Here is a 19924-nt window from a genome sequence, read left to right on the forward strand (position 1 = left end):
ATTATGCAGGTATGCCTAGAGCATGCAATATGCAATGTTAGCATGTTTGGAGGACTATTGTTACTATTTATTTTCTTCAAATATGTGAGACATTGTGTGTGGTTATTTCTCGATGCATAGCATTCTTCGACGGGCCATTGATGCAGTCAGTGCGTTGGTACGATACCGAAAGCAGCAAAGGCTTTTTGTTGTAGTCGGTCAATGCGAAGGGTCTGAGTAATCTCAATAACGCACTAACGGCTGTAAAATTAGCATATGGTTAAACGCAGGGTTACCCTTTCCTTTTCGTTCTTGTTTTATATGGGAACGGAAGCGCAGCGCTTCTGGCCTCGCACGCTCATTGCTACTTGGTTAGCTGCTGGTTCGCTGGCGCCATCTGTCGTTATCGAGCAAAGTCTTCCGTAGTATCGAGCGCGTTCAGACGCTCTGGCGCGCGATTTACGGCGCGGTGTTGACCCCACCGCTGCATTTGAGCAGCCTTACAGGGAAATGCCTCCGCTTGCTAATATGTTGCCTTCAAGAAGGGCCTCTGTGTCTATGTTTTGATGGGCTGTATTTTACCAAGTAGTCTTAAATTGCGTACACTGACCAAACTGTGGTATAATGATTATAAACAGGATAAGGTGCATCAGAAAGGCTGGCCAACGTTTCGATAGAAGGACCTATCTTCGTCAATGGATTCCTATCGACAGGTCCTTCCATCGAAACGTTGTCCAGCCTTTCTGAGGCACCTTATCCCTGTTCATAACCTTTATACCACAGTGTGCTACTCCAACTGCCAGCCCTATTCTTGATTTTGGGTACACTTACCAAAGATTACTTGTGTATTTTGCTACTCCATTTCACTGTCACAAAAACGGTTTGCAGACAGCTTCATGCGAATAAAATGTTGGTTTCAATAATGGCTAGTTCATCGCGCACATGGGAAGTGAACCGCATTCTCATGTTTGCATATCAACATAGCTTCAAGTGCAGGAGCTATATGCGGCTTTGCAACAGCATCTTGCAGGCTTACAAGAAAAGTTGGAAAACATTCTTAAATATCCAGTTTGTTTTCACTGTGAGGTTGCTCAGAGTGTGAACAGCGTTAAAATAGATCAAAGGCGAGATAGGTAAAGCTTAAGTTGTCAGTACATGAGTTAGTGCAATTGATCCCTGCATAACTGTACGTTACTGTAGCTAAAATAGAATGTTATTATACACAGCATATATTCCAAGCTGGCCCTCACGAAGCAGTACAAAATACGATCTCCAATGACCGAGATTTTGAAATTAGGTACCTTCCTGCTGAGCCAAGGGCATTTGCTGAAGATTTTCATTTTACTACGTAACATTCATCGTGCAAAGCCCACTTCTGTACCAGCTATATGCAAGTGGATGACATACAAACCTTGTGCTGACAGAACTGTCATTCATAAAAATGTTTATTCCACACCATTTTGCGTGTGCATGGTGTTCGGGTTTTCGTCCTTCTCCTGTCAATAATGTCCAGCATTACGGATGTTTCTTTCATAATTGATGGCATGAGAGCGGCAGTGTGAGGTGACAGGTGTCACAGTTGGGACGTATTCGACGCCTCTTGTGGCGGCAGCGCTGGGACTAGTATTGTCTTCTCGGCGCGTCACCACACAGCTCTCGTCCACCCTGACACTGGTCGGGGGTCAAGCGGCTCGCATCGCGAAGTTCTTTCAGCTCAGCCATAGCATAAGCCTGGGGACAGTCCGAGTACCGAGAGGCCAGCTTGAGGCACTCCGAGAGGACGTAGAATGCGCTGAAACAAAACAACAACAACAAAAATAAACGTCTTATTATTTGGTTGTTTAAATGTAGGTATTACAAGGGATACTGAGATGGGAAGCTCCAGCTGCTTCTTTGCTTAACACACAAGAACACCAGCAACATAAGAGCTACGTATACATGTGTGGAAGTGGTCATTCCTTGAGAGTGCTCACTCCATGCCCTGTGAGATAAGTTGAAGCTTAACTTAGGACTAACTTGATTTAGCAGAACACAAGAAAAAAAAATAACAGCTGTATTTTTTCTGCGTTGATTACTGTAGTAAATGACCTTGCAGTTACTTCAGCTTCATTCAATTCTAAGCGCTAAATGAGCCTTGAAATCGCGTTGTTCTTCTTGCGTTAGTGCAGCACGTAGTAGTGCAACATTAAAGCTCATGTGCGTATTCTTCAGGATCAAGCGTCGAATACTGAAAAAAATGTATACATTAAAAACAGCCGTAAATGCATTATAACAGGAATGGAATCAGAGCACGCTACGTATTACGTTTACGCGTATAAACAGGGGAGTTTCGGAGGTCATGGATATTATATAAATAAAGCAAGGAGGCGAAAATACGACACAATCGGAATACAAGAGACACATTAGGCCAGCGCACTTTAGTTTTGAGTAGACGCACCTTTCCTCTCCTTTTTACGAAGGCAAAGTTCATATTACCTCCCTATCCCATACCACTTTCTATGGTTAGTAGTTCCTGTTTCTTTGTTTTGCTGCAGTTACATGTGGCAACGGCAATTAACGCTGCACTTATTTATGTTTTGGTACGCATGCGAAGACGGCAAAACACCGAGCAACCACATCAGAAACAGCTGTCGCTGAATAATTGCCGATCGCGCTATCTATTGCTTTCGAGTGGGCTTAATGGCCAGTTCAGGAGTCCTCAAGGGCCGCCGCTCGCATCCTGCATGCATGCACGTCGCCGACGCAATAGAAGCAGCTCTCCCACCAGCATCTCTGGGAAGCTGACGCCTGTTGCAAATTGGTTTCGTGCTTCGTCTTGCAGCGGCCCGCATCCCGGCGGTAGCCCATGTGGTCGCATCCGTAGGCGGTCGTGCACACTGCGAGGAGCAAGCGGAGGAGAAGCGCCAGACCCTCGATTTTGTCCATGGGCGTTTATCAGTCATAATGGCCGAAACGTGCGTATACGACCATAAATTGGAGCACAAAAAAAAAAGCCGCTACAAGTTTATGTAAACAACAACAACAACAACACCAACAAAACACATAACGATCGATCGAACGAATAATGCGGGAAGAAAGGCAAGTATACAAGTTCGTGCTCAGAGTTCTCTAAAAGAAACAAAATTAAACTCAGCCGGTGTGCTCCTAGTTCTTGCGTATAAGGCGACACTGAGGACGGGTCCTGTACCAATACTTTCTAAGCAGTTTGCAAGAGACAGTGGCGCATGTAAAATAAACGCTGGCCAATTGTAAGAGCAAAAACATCAGTGAATGTGGCCGGCAAATAGCAAACAGTTCTTTCGTCGAAGGGTCTGTTAATTCTACACCAGGTGCATGACAAACAGAGCTAAAGCTCTTCGCCGCGCGCTGCAGCAAGCCAGGTCGATTTAGCTCTCGAGATATGCGATAGCATACTTAGAATGTGAGGGTTGAGACATCCTGACAAATGCTTGCGCCTGCATCAATCGCGGGTGAGCTTGCACACTCTCATTCAACGAAGTGATATTTTGAACCGCCGCGGTGGCTTAGCGGCTATGCTGTTGCGCTGTTAAGCACGAGCTGCTAAGCACGAGGTGCACGAGGTATTGATCCCACGAGTGCCGGGCGCGGCCGCCGCATTTCGATGCGGGCGAAATGTGAAAACGCCCGTATCCCGTGCATTGGAGGCACATTAAAGAACCCCTGGTGGTCAGAATTAATCCGGAGTCCCCCACATCGGCGTGCCTCATAATCAACTCGGGGTCTTGGCACTTGAAACCCCAGAATCGAATTCAAAGAGACGTTTCTATACTGCGTATTTCCTACAAACTTGCGATTTCGTGCACACTGTGATGCGTTCGCGCATGCGTTCAACATACCTCGAGTTTTCAGTTAGATTCCTCCGAAGAGGGCGAATCACGCCTATAATGCTAAAAAGACATGTGTGACCACTGGTGGGATCGAACTTCAATCTTCCAGCCCAGCAGCCCAATGCTCTAACCATTAGACCACGATCTTGCGCATGCTTCCCTCGTGCCGAAGTCGCTAGTTGAAACGTCTGGCTCTTATGTCACGTGCCAGTTTTTAGAACTCTTCCCTCGTGACATCTAGAGCTTGAAGACGGTGTGTTTGAGACGCTGCTTTACTTAGGGATCGGCCCATACTTTTCATCAGTGGGGGAAGTCCGTCTATAATGCTGTCGCATTATAATAGCGAAAACACAGGACAATCAACTTTGCATTAACAGATTAGAATTCTTAGATACCGTGGACTGATTGGGGTGCATTTTTTTTCTTATTTGAAGCTTGCCACTTGAGGGGTGGGGGGCACAATACTGCTAGGTCAGACATATATGTCCGTGTTATGTCATAGGCAGGCCGCCTTCGATAATTAATAGTACATGAGCTATCACAATTTGTCGGCGCCTGCTCTTACGAACCACTCAAGCTTACAAATTGATTTGTAACTACGGACCCTGGTACGTTGTCATGGTCAACAACCAAAACAGTTTGTGGGCCAATACTCACCGCGTCCTTGGCGTCATTATCGACAGACGCTTTTCATGGTGCCCCAATATGTCTCAACTGAGAAGTAAACTGTGTTTTTATACTTTGGGGCGCCGCTATAGGCAACAGGCGCGGAATCATCTTGGACCCGTGGCGCCTTCTTGCGGCGGCCTCGCGAATGCAATGGCATGTGACGGCCGAACCAGGCGCAGCAGATGCAGCCGCCAGCTACGTTATGTTGATTGTGTTACTATCTTTCTTATTTTTTGCGCTGCCGAAATACCACGTGGAACCCAATCCGAACAAACATCTTGCCTTTTTTGGTGCACTAACAGTTACTCAAAGATGACTGAACTCGGTGAGGCCACTTAGTTCTACCAGTTTCCAGCCTCGCCTCATCAGATGGTATGATGCAAAGCCTGGATAAGCGCGGTTCTAGGCGACGGTACGCCCATTTCCAACGCTACTTTTGTATAATTCTTCTAACATAAATATAGGAGCAGTTCATTAACAAGAGCTTCGTGCTCCATGTAAATTGTGGGTATTAGCTTCTGCAGGTGTGGCGGTTTCGGAGCTTGTGCACCAAGGCCAATAGGTGGATTTGTAGTCGTCATTCTGCCATCCTTTCAGTGGTTCAGTCTTCTTATTTAAGGGCATATTTCCCGTAAAACACGTTGTTGGGCTAGTTGCTGCATCGTATTTAAGAAAAAAAATCAGCCAGTTGGTTGTTTATTGGTTTTGAACCAGCCAATTGTTTAGTTGTTTTATTGGTTTTTACTGTGCTTTTGCTATGAACATGTGACTCTGCTATGCTATGAACGTGTGACTCTGCGTTGTTACGATTAACTAACATCTGTATTGCTAACATTGTCATCACTGGGGTTAAGCAAAGATAGATGTGAGATTTCTTGGAAGATAGAAGGTGCATGCGGCCTTTGGCATTGCGTTTTCTTGACGGTTGGTTGCCATAAGCCAATTGTGCGGTTGTCATGTGACAGAGTGCCCTTTATAAATTAGAGCCCCGTTCTGTCGAATAAACAGTTGTAGTCCAGTCCTTTTCCTTTCTTCCTGCTGTTGCGTTTCGCCTGCGACACGTGGTTTTGCCGGCGCGACTGCGGCGGGGCGGCAGACATTTTGGCCCGATCGTCGTCGCCGCAACACTCATCGGCAGGTGTTTCCAGGCGCGACTGCGGCGATGCGACCGCAAAGGATCACCCTCTCATTCCAGTCATTGTGCCCGAAACAGGCGATGCCAAAGCAGGGATCATCCTCTCATTCCAGTCATTGTGCCCGAAACAGGCGATGCCGAAGCAGGGATCATCCTCTCATTCCAGTCATTGTGCCCGAAACAGGCGATGCCAAAGCAGGGATCATCCTCTCATTACAGTCATTGTGCCCGACCGGCAGCGCTACAACAGGGTGCTACGAGATCGTGCTCGACATGGTGCTACGGCAGCGCTACAACAGGGTGCTACGAGATCGTGCTCGACAGGGTGCTACGAGATCGTGCTCGTCATGGTGCTACGGCATCGCTACGACAGTGTGCGTCACCATTAGCCCATTGTACATTCACGTGCTCGTCTTTTGAGGGGTTCCTTCTTGCCCTCAACTGCGAGAGTATAAAAACAGCTGCCCCCGGACGCCAAAAAGGAGGGCTCCGATTTCTTCTGTTGAGTAAAGTGCTCTCCCGTCTCTCTACTTCGGTCAAACCTGACCGCCAACTCTTTGCGATGTTAAAATAAACAAGTTGTTTTGTTGTTACCAGTCGACTCATGCTTTGCCGGGACCTTCGGATGGTTCCAGTTGTACCCCAGGCCGCCAGGCCAACGCTACCCTTGGGGCTTGCGACCCAGGTACAACCACGGGCGTCAGCGCCGAGTTCCCAACAACAGATCGTACCAGCGGTGCGATCCAAACAACTGGTTGGCAGCGGTGAGATCGCCTACGACTTCAAACAACTGTCTGCCAGCGGTGAGATCGCGACAACGGAGGCCAGCAGCAAAGAGATGCAGTTGACAGTATGCTGAGCAGCTCAACGACGATCCGGGAGCAGTGCAACGAGCCCTGTGTGACGACTGGTTGCCTGCAGCGGAACGACTGCGCGGAATTCCTGCCTGCGAGGTTTGGTGAGTGCGGGACTTTCTTCTTCTGAGCTTTGCCAGGCTTTTGTTAGTGTCAGAAACAGAGCTGGTAATTGTGGTTGTCGTTGCTGCCGGGTTAGTTTGCGGCAAGACAATAGTAAGCAGTAGAGAAAGCAGCATTCAGAGCAGCCATGGATTTGAAGTCGTTGCGCAAACCGAAATTGTTGGAGCTTGCAAGAGAGTTGGGTCTGGATGTCTCGGACAAACTCAGAAAACCTGAACTGCTAAAGGCTATTCTTGAGTTAGAGGCTGAGGATGACGAGCTGTCGGAATGCCTTGAGACCATTGAAGAGAGGGAGACTGCAAAAAGAGAAGAGCGTGAACGTAAAGAACAGAAAGAAAAAGAAGAGCGTGAACGTAAAGAACAGAAAGAGCGAGAGCAACAAGAGCGTGACCGTCAACACGCTTTGGAAATGAAGCGTCTTGAGGTAGAGATGGAACGCGCTCGTAATGGAAGTCAGGCACACGGTGCAGGAGAACGCGTATTGTTCAAAATGACTGACCTAATGCGGCCGTTTAAGCTTGGAGAGGACATTGGTTTGTTCCTGGTTAACTTTGAGCGAACGTGCGAGAAGCAGGGGTTCTCTCGGGAAACGTGGCCACAGCGCTTGCTCACTTTGTTACCCGGCGAGGCGGCCGACGTAGTCGCTCGCTTGGATAGAGAGGAAGCAGAGGATTTCGACAAAGTAAAATCGAGTCTGCTAAAAAAGTACCGGCTGTCTGCGGAGGCGTTCCGTCGGAAGTTTCGGGAAAATGAGAAAAGCAGAAGTGAGTCATACACAGAGTTTGCGTACAAGCTTATGTCAAACATGCAGGAGTGGCTCAAAGAAGAGAAAGCGTTCGGTGACCACGATAAAGTTCTGCAGTGCTTCGGGCTAGAACAGTTTTATAGTCGGTTACCGGAGAACGTGCGATACTGGGTCTTGGATAGGCCAGACGTTTGTACGGTGGCTAAAGCCGCTGAGCTAGCCGAGGAGTTTGTGACTCGTCGGGCTCGCGGAGCTAAGGACGGTCAAAAGGGTGAATTTGGCTCGAAGTTTGAGAGGCCGAAATTCACGCCCATGAGATTAAAGGGGGACACGCGTAGTGAGGATGCGAGTGAAAGCAGTCCGACCAAACGTAAAGAGACGGCGGCAGCCAAACGCAGAAAGCGGTTCGAGATGAGGCGAGCGCGCGTTTGTTATACGTGCCAGAAGCCGGGTCACTTTTCGGCGCAGTGTCCGGAAACAACACCAAAAGTTGTGTTTTTTTCAATAGGCAGCACTGACGAGAACATGAAGCTTCTCGAGCCTTACATGCGAGACCTCCTCGTGAACGGGAAAGAGTGCCGAGTGCTTCGCGATTCCGCAGCTACGATGGATGTAGTTCACCCGTCTTATGTAGAACCCCATATGTTCACGGGCGAGTGCGCATGGATCAAGCAAGCCGTGGAAGCTCATAGCGTGTGTCTGCCAGTAGCAAAGGTGCTTATTGAAGGACCTTTCGGAGCGCTTGAGACGGAGGCGGCAGTGTCATCTATGCTGCCACCCCAGTACCCGTACCTATTTTCAAACAGGTCCGATCACCTCCTGCGCGAGAAGGGGCTTTTGTTTGGTGAAGCTAGTGTTCAGGCCTTAACCAGATCGAAGGTTCGGGAGCTCGCTGCAAAGGCGGTAGTTGCGGGGCCGACGTTATCAAACAACGAAAAAGGGTCAGAGGCGCAGCAAGCTGATATTCAGAGCACGCCCGAACAGAATAAAATTGAGTCTGTAGCGTTGAAGGCGCCAGATACTGGAGAGGAAAATCCCGATTCGGGAAAGTTAGAAGAGCTATCTACTGATTTGCTCATCGCGCCTACGTCAGACGGACTTGATAGGTTGCTAAAAGTCAGCCGGTCGGCTTTGATAGCCGAGCAAAAAAAGGATGGCAGCCTGGAAAACGTGCGCTGCAATGTCAAAGAAGGTATCGCCAGGAAAACTGCGCGTTTTGTGGAAAGAGGTGGAGTCCTGTACCGGAAGTATCTAGACCGCAGAGGAGTGGAGTTCGATCAGCTGGTCGTGCCTCAATGCTATCGTCAGGATCTGTTGCGCTTGTCACACGGGGGTTCGTGGTCCGGACACCTAGGAGTTAAGAAAACTAAGGACCGTCTCTTGCAAGAGTACTATTGGCCAGGGTGTTTTCGGGACGCAGACCATTTCGTGAGGACATGTGACACTTGTCAGCGGGTGGGCAAACCAGGGGACAAATCGAGGGCGCCGTTGAAATTGGTACCTATCATTACGGAGCCTTTTAGACGGCTCGTTATTGATACAGTGGGACCTCTGCCGGTAACAGCCACAGGGTACAGACACATTTTGACTGTGATCTGCCCAGCGACAAAGTTCCCTGAAGCAGTGCCGCTTAAAGAACTCAGCTCAGTTGAGATAGTTAATGCACTACTGTCCATATTTGCGCGAGTTGGTTTCCCTGCGGAAATCCAATCAGATCAGGGCACAGTGTTTACTAGCGCTTTGACGACAACTTTTCTCGAAAGGTGTGGGGTAAAGCTGTTACACAGCTCAGTGTACCACCCACAGTCGAATTCCGTTGAGAAGCTCCACTCCGTCATGAAGCGCGTGCTGAGAGCGTTGTGTTTTGAACATCGAACTGACTGGGAGCTGTGTCTGCCTGGGGTGATGTTTGCTTTAAGGACCGCGCCGCATGCGGCTACGGGGTTTTCGCCAGCTGAACTGGTGTACGGTCGCTCGCTTCGATCTCCGCTTCGCATGCTTCGAGAATCGTGGGAAGGTAGGGGCGACGACCCAGTCGTGGTGGAGTACGTGCTTAAGCTCCTCGAACGCTTAAGAAGGGCACAGGAGTTGTCAGGTGAAGCAATGACAAAGGCCCAGCAGAGGGCCAAGGTTTATTATGATCGGACAGCCAGGGCCCGTCGTTTTGAGGTGGGCGATGAGGTCATGATATTGCGCACATCGCTAAACAACAAACTAGACGTGCAGTGGGAGGGCCCAGCACGAATTGTTCAGAAACTGTCGGACGTTAGCTACGTGGTAAGTCTGCCAGGAAAGCGGAAAGCACAGCAAGTTTACCACTGTAATCTGCTCAAACCTTATAGACAAAGGGAAGCAGTGGTGTGCATGATGGTAAACGTTCCTGAAGAGCTTCCGGTCGAGCTTCCGGGACTAGGCTCAGTGACGAACAGGGAAGACACCGGTCAAGTCATTAGTGACCTTATCAGTAAAGCACCGCTGTCGCCCGAGCAGAAAACCGAACTACACCAGCTATTACAAGAGTTTCAAGGTCTGTTCTCTGAGAGGCCTGGTAGGACTTCTGTACTTACTCATGATATAGAACTTACCTCCCCAGAGCCAGTACGACCCAAGGCGTATCGGGTGTCACCCCGCCAGAGCGATATTATGGAGGCTGAGGTAAAGAAAATGCTACAGCTCGGTGTTATTGAGGCAGGTGAGAGTGATTATACCTCCCCTTTGATTTTAGTTGAGGTACCGGGCAAGGAACCTCGTCCTTGCGTCGACTACCGCAGGCTTAATTCCATCACTAAGGATCAAATTTATCCGATCCCTAACATCGAGGAGCGCCTTGAGAAAGTTAGTAGCGCTCAGTTTATTTCCACCCTAGATCTTGTCAGGGGTTATTGGCAGGTTCCACTTACAGAAGAGGCTAGTAGGTATGCGGCGTTCATTTCACCAATGGGAACATTCCGTCCTAAAGTGTTGAGTTTTGGTTTGAAGAACGCGCCATACTGTTTTTCAAGTCTCATGGATAAAGTGTTGCGGGGACAGCAAGAATTCGCTTTACCGTATCTAGACGACGTAGCGATATTCTCCGCATCCTGGTCTGAGCATATGACACACTTGCGGGCAGTGCTAACCCGCCTGCGCGAAGCAGGCTTGACAGTAAAGGCTCCTAAGTGCCAGTTAGCACAGGCCGAGGTTGTCTACCTCGGTCACGTGATTGGTCAGGGTCGTCGCCGCCCCTCTGAAATAAAAGTGGCCGCTGTGCGAGACTTTCCGCAACCGCGCACCAAGACCGATATTCGGTCGTTCTTGGGTGTCGCCGGCTACTATCAGAGGTACATCCCTAGGTACTCTGATATCGCGGCTCCCCTGACGGATGCTCTAAGAAAGACAGAGCCTCAAACAGTCGTCTGGGACGAGACCAAGGAAAGAGCTTTTAGCGCCCTAAAGAGTGCCCTAACAAGCCAGCCTGTGCTACGATCGCCAGACTATACAAAAGGGTTCATTGTTCAGTGCGATGCTAGTGAGCGAGGCATGGGCGTTGTACTGTGCCAACGGGAAAATGGAGAAGTAGAACACCCCGTCCTGTATGCTAGTCGTAAGCTGACCAGTCGTGAGCAGGCGTATAGCGCCACCGAGAAAGAGTGTGCGTGTCTCGTGTGGGCCGTTCAGAAATTGTCATGCTATCTAGCCGGCTCGAGGTTTATCATTGAGACGGATCACTGCCCTCTCCAATGGCTGCAGACCATCTCTCCCAAAAATGGCCGCCTCCTGCGCTGGAGCCTCGCTTTACAACAATATTCCTTTGAGGTGCGTTACAAAAAGGGGAGTCTCAACGGTAACGCCGATGGCTTAAGTCGAAGCCCCTAACGTAGGAATCAGCCTCAAAATTGTTTGTTACTGATGTTTTTCTTCCTGAGGCAGGATTTTTTTTAACATATTGCTTTTGTTTAGTGTTTCAAAGTGATGATATGCTTTCTAGTGCAATTTTTCAATTTGTGGACGCGTTCTGAGTGATGCTAGACTACTGTAAGGAACTAGGCAGTGGTATAAAAAGGGGAAAGAGCCTGGCAGGGCTTAGTGAGGGTTGTGCCGTGCTTGCTGACTGAGCGGTTGAGTTTCAGCGTAGTTCTAACGCTTGCCGGGAACGAGAACAAAAATGTGAACTCTCCCGAAGTCACTTTGCAGTGTCCCGTGCGAACCTGAACGAGAGAACGAGGCCTTCTCTGTGCGCTGCGCTCAAGAAACGTCGAGGGACGCCCGACTTCGGTTATGAGCATCATCGAGCGACATCCCTCCGGACAGCGGATGCAGTCCCCTGTCCATCGGGATCTCCTTCCCCCGGCGGGGCGGTCTGTTGCGTTTCGCCTGCGACACGTGGTTTTGCCGGCGCGACTGCGGCGGGGCGGCAGACATTTTGGCCCGATCGTCGTCGCCGCAACACTCATCGGCAGGTGTTTCCAGGCGCGACTGCGGCGATGCGACCGCAAAGGATCACCCTCTCATTCCAGTCATTGTGCCCGAAACAGGCGATGCCAAAGCAGGGATCATCCTCTCATTCCAGTCATTGTGCCCGAAACAGGCGATGCCGAAGCAGGGATCATCCTCTCATTCCAGTCATTGTGCCCGAAACAGGCGATGCCAAAGCAGGGATCATCCTCTCATTACAGTCATTGTGCCCGACCGGCAGCGCTACAACAGGGTGCTACGAGATCGTGCTCGACATGGTGCTACGGCAGCGCTACAACAGGGTGCTACGAGATCGTGCTCGACAGGGTGCTACGAGATCGTGCTCGTCATGGTGCTACGGCATCGCTACGACAGTGTGCGTCACCATTAGCCCATTGTACATTCACGTGCTCGTCTTTTGAGGGGTTCCTTCTTGCCCTCAACTGCGAGAGTATAAAAACAGCTGCCCCCGGACGCCAAAAAGGAGGGCTCCGATTTCTTCTGTTGAGTAAAGTGCTCTCCCGTCTCTCTACTTCGGTCAAACCTGACCGCCAACTCTTTGCGATGTTAAAATAAACAAGTTGTTTTGTTGTTACCAGTCGACTCATGCTTTGCCGGGACCTTCGGATGCTTCCAGTTGTACCCCAGGCCGCCAGGCCAACGCTACCCTTGGGGCTTGCGACCCAGGTACAACCACGGGCGTCAGCGCCGAGTTCCCAACAACAGATCGTACCAGCGGTGCGATCCAAACACTGCATGTTTCCTGTGTGCGCCTTTCTTGGCTGTTTTTTTTTCTTAAATAAGGTTTATTTCCCTTCCTCACGCTTCCCAGCTCTGGCTGCGTCTTGTACACGATTCTGTATGCTCTGCATCACCGGCAAATGCCAACGCAGTAGCATGTTCAAACTAGCCGTCAACGCCGGCCTTACACGAGCACTAGCCGCCGGCGACAGTTTAGCTCCGCCAAGCTGTGAAAAAGACCAAGGCTGAGGATTGAGCGAATTAATAAGACATTAAGATGGGCGAAGCATCAAAAAAAGAAGAAGAAAGATGAACGGAAAAGTGGAACATACCAACACATGTGCGATCGATGAAGCAGAAAAAAAAAAATCTCGTATTCCTTTGTCCATGATTTTTGTGCTTCACCAATCTACATGCTGAAATACACGAAAATGTTAACGTGCAGAGCGCAATAGCATCTGCACTATAACTGATGGAGTTCCACGTCTTAGCTTGCCATGGAGCGCTTTGTTTGCGGGGTGCCATTGCATCGCAATTTGCACTAGTTTTCTGCTTTATATACTATCTGATGTCATAAATGTGACCTGCCTCGTACAAGCGGCGACCTTTCTCAAGGGCAGGCGCACGAAAATTTGTTTTGCGGCTCATTACGCTTTCAAAATCAACAGTGTGAAATTACTGGAAGTGCTGTGTGCGCCTTCGGCCCGTTGTCTGCATCGCATGCCAGTGCTCTTACTGCTGCTGTTCGCGGCGCTCTTATCCAGCGAATTGCTGGTGCCTTAGCAATTAGGTTCTCACCCGCAGCAACGACACTGTCCCCTTTTTTGTGCCTGAAGTATCCTACTGAAAACATCACTTTTCCTGAAATAAAGAAAAATACCAACTTACTACCGCCGGCTATTATAGCGAAATAGCCGGAACCAAATTCCTGGCTATTTGGTGGGCTACTTTTCTAGGTTCACATCATTCAGAGACACAGGAAGCTGTTAATTGAAAAGCATAGTGGCTAGCCAGCATATTGACACGTGTACTTATCTTTATCGGGCAACCACGTTTCGCCGCTTAACAACTGTAATCGCACAGCGAGGGACGCGCCTGCATGTATCCGACGTTTCTGGAAAGTTATCGACGCTTCTATCCGCGTGCCTGTTGTCACCGAACCTTGTGTTATCAGATTTCATCGCGTGACACGAATGGTGTAGAACTTTGTGGAAGACACGCGGGTCCCATCAGTTAATCTGGAACATTCGACGATTGATCTATAAAAGCCGACGCGCTTGACCCGCTAATCAGTTTTCCGACGATCGCCGACCGTGTTCGCCGCTATCGTTGTGCTATAAGTGTAGCCTGTTGTTGTGGGCACAGGTTCGCCCAATAAAAGCTAGTTTTGTATTCCACCGTATTGCTTCTTTCTTGACCGTCACTACCACGTGACAATATATTCGTCTACTTACTATTCTACAGGCAATGGGACAAAGGGGAAGAAAGGCCCTAGAAGAAGGTGGGCTGAAGGAATGAGGAAAAAAGAAAGGCAGAAATATATCGCAATTTTTGTAAACACAACGGTGGCAGTTTTCTCTGATGGCGGACAGTAGTTGCTCCTAATTCCTACGGCGTAAACATTAAGAGCTTCAAGAGCTGCATTAGAATCACAGAATACGCATCAAGATCACGCATCATTCAATTAAAACTGGGATCCGGAATCGTGGCTCTGCTGAATATGAGCGGGGGTAACCACCTGGCAAATGGGCAGTATTCTGCATTCTAAAGTGTTTACGGGCCGTGATCCGTCATGTCGGTTACATATAGCGACCGCAAAATTACCTTAACATTGCTGCGTCGACTAGTGCTAGGAGTAGCCTTCGTCAGATTGCGTTATGTAATTGGAATAGTATGTAACACTAATAAAATATTTTAGTGACATTTCATGAAATTGTGTTTAATTCCTGTTCAAGAACGCTGGAGCTGACTCGCGACATATCACTGAGAGTATGAAGTGGCAAAATAAAACGGTAGGTTCGATTATTAATGGGCCAACGACTACGGTAACGCACAATACTCTTCTGAAGGAACAAGAAATTATGATTGGTAATCAGCCTCTCGAAGTCGTGCAGGAGTGCATTTATCTGGGCGAAGTAGTAACAGGTGAGCCGGATCGTGAGAAGGAAATTTCCAGAATAATGAAAATTCATTGAAATGCATTTGACACGCACCGGGCCTCAAGCGAAGAACGGCAGCTTGTCCACATTAAAAATTGACGTATGCATGTGTGCCTTTTACCAGTTTTAACTTATGGTATTGAAACGTTGAGTAATAAAGAAATGTGAGAACAAGCTAAGGACCGCACAACAAAACAAAACAAAAGAAAATTATAGGTGTAGATTAATCGAAACAAAGACGGATGAAAGAGCAAACAGGCTAGCTTACAGTGTTCTCGTTGAAACTAAGAGAAATCAGCGGATTCAGGCAGGTCATATAAAGCGTAGAGCAAACAAACGATGGTCTACTGGAGTGAAAGAATGGGTGCTATGGAAATGTAGAGCGGTCGAGGATGCCAGAGAGATAAGTGGTACGATGGGATTAGGAAATTTGCAGGCATAACACGGAGTCGACTGACCAACACACGAGTAGTTGGATATCGCTGGGAGGTTGCATTTGTTTTGCAGTGTGCATAAAGTAGGCCGCCGCTGGTGATGGTGATTATGATAAAATATGATAATGGCTGGTCTACACGACTTCACCGGAGCCCTGAAGGTAACGAAACTAGCTGAGGTAAAGGTGAGCAGTGTTAGAATGGCGCACTCGAATAATCTTACGCCTCTCCGTTTCGTATTCCATTTCTTCCGTTTTTTTTTCTTTATTGTTTGTTTCACGGATTCTCTCCGTGTAGGGGGCAGAGGTAAAGACAGCTCCCCTTCGGCCTTGCATTGTTTATGCCCTCTGATTGCAACACTGTTCAAGCATGTCACTAAAATCTTCCTTAAGGCAGCTATGTGATTTCAAGTTGGACATCTTTCCCATGTATTGAGATTCAACCAAAATTGAGGGTGACCTTCGGCTCGAAGCCCGTATACTGTATTCATCTTCGGTATTGCATAGAACCGGAGTCACTGCACTAACTGGACCTGACCAGAAGACCAAGTAAATTAGCAAATGTAGTGCAAAGTTGTACAGCCTTCCTCCCTTAAGTAAATGAACGGCTGTTACTCGCTTCTAGAGGCACTTTATGACCCTTTCCGTTATACGGCAATATTTTTCAAGTTGCAGATTGCTTCTCTGGGGTGAAAAGTGAGTGTGCAAGCAATGTACAATTGTTGCTCAAGTTTTCATAGCGGGTCATTACAACTTGTACGGAATGATAATCGCGCTTAAAAAATGCTGTGATGATGTCATCTGAACAAAACAAAATAAACTAGGTACACTTGAGACAAAGTTTATGGATCAGGTCGGAAACCGTACAGCTAGGGGAGAGAATTAACAAAAGAGACGTTACAAAATTTTGTGTAATACTTGTATTTGATAATAAATAAGAGACGAAAATTTGAGTTAGAAAGGTTCAGTACTCTTACGCGCATGGTAAGAATGGGAGCTAAAATCAAAGCAAGACAAAATTTAATTAAGTTATGGGGTTTTCCGTGCCAAAACCACTTTCTGATTATGAGGCACGCCGTAGTGGAGGACTCCGGATATTTCGACAACTTGGGGTTCTTTAACGTGCACCTAAATCTAAGTACACGGATGTTTTCGCATTTCGCCCCCATCGAAATGCGGCCGCCATGGCCAGGATTCGATCCCGCGACCTCGTGCTCAGCAGCCCAACACATCAAAGCAAGGATCATATGTGAATAAATTCTGAAACATAAACAGGCAAAAATGGCAAGCGGTTCAACACGGCAGGCTGTCATCGGGATATCTTCGTCGAAGTGCACTGAGCTCTTGCTATTTCAAAGGTGCACACAGCTTCTCAACGGCGCAGCCAGGGGGTGGCACTCCGGGAACTCCCCATGCCTCCCCCCCCCCCCCGAAAAAAAAAGTGTTAGTGTGTGGCATTCTTAGCGCCCACTGGCCCCCTCATTCTCACCATCTCCGAACAAGTACGTGCCCGCCCCCCTCCCCCTCGAAATAAATAAAATTTCCGGCTACGCCACTGCAGCTTCTGGATATCAAGAACAACATAGCCTGAATGTCCGGCTTATTGCAACGGTATACAAGGCGGAAAACATCTCCTCGTGTACAAAATGTATCCCATAGCTGCGGGCTTTGATAGCACAAACTACTGTATGCACGAGTTGTTACTCAACTAAATGCATTCTTATACGTACGGCACTTCAGTTTGAAACACCTAGTGCATCTAAAAAAACTGTATTGGTAGGTAATGACGCATAAACGGCGCAAGAAAGACGGGAACTAATAAAAGAAATGGACGTGACAGCGCCAGACACGTCTGTTTTTTTTCTCAGTCCCCGTATTTCTTGCGCCGTTTATCTATCATTATGCAACTTTACCAACCCATCCAAGTTGCCGCAGTTGTCAGTATTTTATTGTGTTTGAATTACCAGCTTGAAAGCGGTTAAACACTGAAAACCGTTAAGAGCTATGCTGCACCTGCCATGTGGCGGGTACAGAATTTACACGTTCATTGAACTCGACGTCATAACATCCTTTTCTTTATTATGATTATCTCCATTTCCTTTGTTTATTTAATTCTAAAGGTTAACTCTTTTTTTCTGTAGAACCGACGAAAGTGGAGAAGCCGAGGTACTTTCTACCTCAATCTATCCTTAGCAACCGATTTGTAACAAGAAACAAAACATAACCGAATAACAGTTTACTTACACACAACCAAGAGGGCTCCGATGAAAATTGTCGCTTTCATGGTGCTTTTTGGAGGAAATTTCAGGAATTCTTGTCGGTGTCGACTGCCTCTGAAGCGATCAAAAGAAGACCATCCAATTTTCTCTTTTGTATTGGTATTGCCAACAAAAGATGTCGCTTTTAGAATGCGTGGTTAAAATCCTGTCACTAGCTTTGCAACGGTATACTTGGCAGAACTGTTTAAAATCACGATTCATCACGATTCCTTCCTTCTATGTACTTTCCAACTAATGAATAATAGCGTTTCAGCATGTCCATTTTTCTTTTTTTTTTTGATATCGAAGAGGATCTGCAATAATGGAAGCGGTAAACGTGTCGTCAAGTTTCTGGGCCCCTAATCACAACACAGCTCATAGTACACTGTAGTTTCGTCCCAATTGTACAGCATGTGACGGTGGCAAAGAAAACGGTTGTGCACTCGGAAACCTTCCATGCCTGCGTATACTTCCAGGTACTGTATAAGCACTTATTCTAAATTCGTCAATATTTAAATAGGCACATTTGTAAATTTCGCGAGATGAATTTTGGAAGGACTCAAGTAGCTTGGCCGTGCTACAAATATATAGCAAACTTTAGCGCGGTTGCCAAGAAAACAATTAGTTATTGCGTTTATGATTAATAGCACCAGGATGATAAATATTCCAAACTAATTGAAACCGCAAGGATATATACAAGGCTCCAAGTGAAGGTAGCCCGTTCTTCGCCATTACCCCAGCAAAAATGTATTTACTTTTGGCAGCGTGTCAGGACCTCGCAGAAGCACCTGCTTGGCTTAGTGAATAGAGGGCCACTGAGTGGCCGAAGTAAAGCTTAAACTCGCCATGACTTGACAAACAGCATAGGCAGGCTTCGAGCATCGTCAACAGCCTAAGAAGAACACGGAGTCGCGTACAAGCAGTAGGCTGTATACGCGACCCATGTGCGCGTTGCAGCATGAAGGCCCCCGCAACACGCGCCAGGTCGACCGAGAACCTTACCTTTCGAGATGCGGTGAAGCACTGCCGGTTGTAGCGGTTGTTCGGGCTCCGCTTATGGAGCCGCAAGCGGTTATCCTTGGCAAAGAATGACACAGAAATCAGGAAGTCGGTCCGTGACCGTTTACTGTCCCTCTTTCCGTAGAACCTGTTCGAAGAAAGGGACGCTGCGAAGCGCCCCTGTGGGTTATACAAATGAACGGGTGGCCGGGGCTTCCTTGCGTAAGTGTGCCATCAACGCGGCTGCAATCACCTTTGCCCGGAACGTGGCCAGCGTACGTCTGTGGTTGGACAGGATGTACGCACCATTGAAGGAGGGACGTTAGAAAACACTTTTGCTCGCTCGGTTCGTCTTGGCGTTTTTTCGCGTATCTGACTTTTTCTTTCTCTTTTTTAACTTCGCACATAAACGACTCTCGGGATATTGCTTCGTGTACAGGCAAACTGCACGGGCGCCCTTACCAGGTTCGCATGGCACGTTTTCTGTCTATCTTTTAGAACTTGAATATGAGTTCCGGCTTTCTAGTACATCGCTTTTTTTATGCGAGTGTCAGCAATAATTTGACTCACACGAAAAGGCTTTTAAAGCCACACAAAATGGCTAGAAATTTCTAAAAGACAACGCTTTTACACATTTGTTTTTGTGTGAATGTAACAAATATTGTAGAGATCAACATATCGCTACTTGAGTGACCGTTAAATTTAACACTATTTGAATGAACAATACATGTTTTGCCGGAAAACACGCCGACTCTAGCCGCTTTTAAGTGATTATAACATTATAATTGTATTTGCTTATACATGCGCATCTATTATCTATTTGTGTGTTATCTATTTTTTGTCGTAAGTGTGGTGTGATGGAGTGGCATGCTGAAATTTCGTTGAAACGATCTACTGGTTGAGGCAGACAAGCAACTCTCTATTGTATATTTACTACATCCGTTGAATTGTGTATCAACGAGTGTTGACCGCATGAGTAATACTCTCAGTTATTGCCGTGATAGCTCACAAAAAACGTACATCTTATAAAGGACTTTTTGCACTCGAGAACTGTAATGTAATATTTCCGTGCATAAAAAATTGGAACTCTGGAAGCTGATTTACTACCAAAATAGCGTGTTCCTCGCTGGACACCAAGAAAGTTGCTTAAATTGTTAGTTTGGTTGTATACCACACAGAAAGGTTTCACGGCGAAGTGAACACGACAAGAATTCTGAAGCTGTAAACCACCACGCGTATTCAATTTGTGGCATCTGATACGCGGATGTCGTTGCAGTAAACTACCGGGAGTCGAACCACTGCAGTGATGACGCACTGCTCGCTCACTTTCAGCTTGCCCATGCGCAATGCAGACTAGCAGAGCAGCAAAAGGAAAAGCGGCTGGCGACTGTTATCGAATTTCGCGGAGTTCCTCAAAGAGCAAGCGGAGTTCATACCCTAAAGCTCAGGAAGTCGCAGACGCGGGCAGGTTACATATTGAAGACATTAAGCCAACTCTATCCGGTTTCACAGCACAATTTGAGCTGTTTCTGACGTTATCAGATGAC

At 47.6% G+C, this 19924-nt stretch overlaps 1 protein-coding gene across 1 annotated transcript; it reads right to left on the bottom strand.

Moving 5' to 3' along the window:
• Nucleotides 1–1406: 1406 nt before the first annotated feature.
• On the bottom strand, nt 1407–18493 carry LOC142573683 (uncharacterized). Its single transcript, XM_075683034.1, has 4 exons — nt 18381–18493; nt 17365–17453; nt 2744–2855; nt 1407–1771 (listed from the first exon to the last, which is right to left on the bottom strand). The coding sequence occupies exons 2-4, from the start codon at nt 17402–17404 to the stop codon at nt 1600–1602; spliced, it is 324 nt and encodes a 107-aa protein (XP_075539149.1). The 5' UTR covers nt 17405–17453; nt 18381–18493; the 3' UTR covers nt 1407–1599.
• Between the last annotated feature and the right edge of the window lie 1431 nt (nt 18494–19924).

The sequence above is a fragment of the Dermacentor variabilis genome, chromosome 1 (genome assembly GCF_050947875.1).
Source record: "Dermacentor variabilis isolate Ectoservices chromosome 1, ASM5094787v1, whole genome shotgun sequence".
NCBI lineage: Eukaryota > Metazoa > Arthropoda > Arachnida > Ixodida > Ixodidae > Dermacentor > Dermacentor variabilis.

Bases quoted from the DNA above. Each gene is read 5' to 3' on its own strand.
- LOC142573683 (XM_075683034.1), bottom strand. From the start codon at position 17,404: ATGAAAGCGACAATTTTCATCGGAGCCCTCTTGGTTGTGT. The intron at 2,856-17,364 runs GTAAGTAAACTG...TGCTCCTCGCAG, and splicing joins CGGAGCCCTCTTGGTTGTGT to TGTGCACGACCGCCTACGGA. The intron at 1,772-2,743 runs GTGGGAGAGCTG...GTTTTGTTTCAG, and splicing joins TCAGCTTCCCAGAGATGCTG to CGCATTCTACGTCCTCTCGG.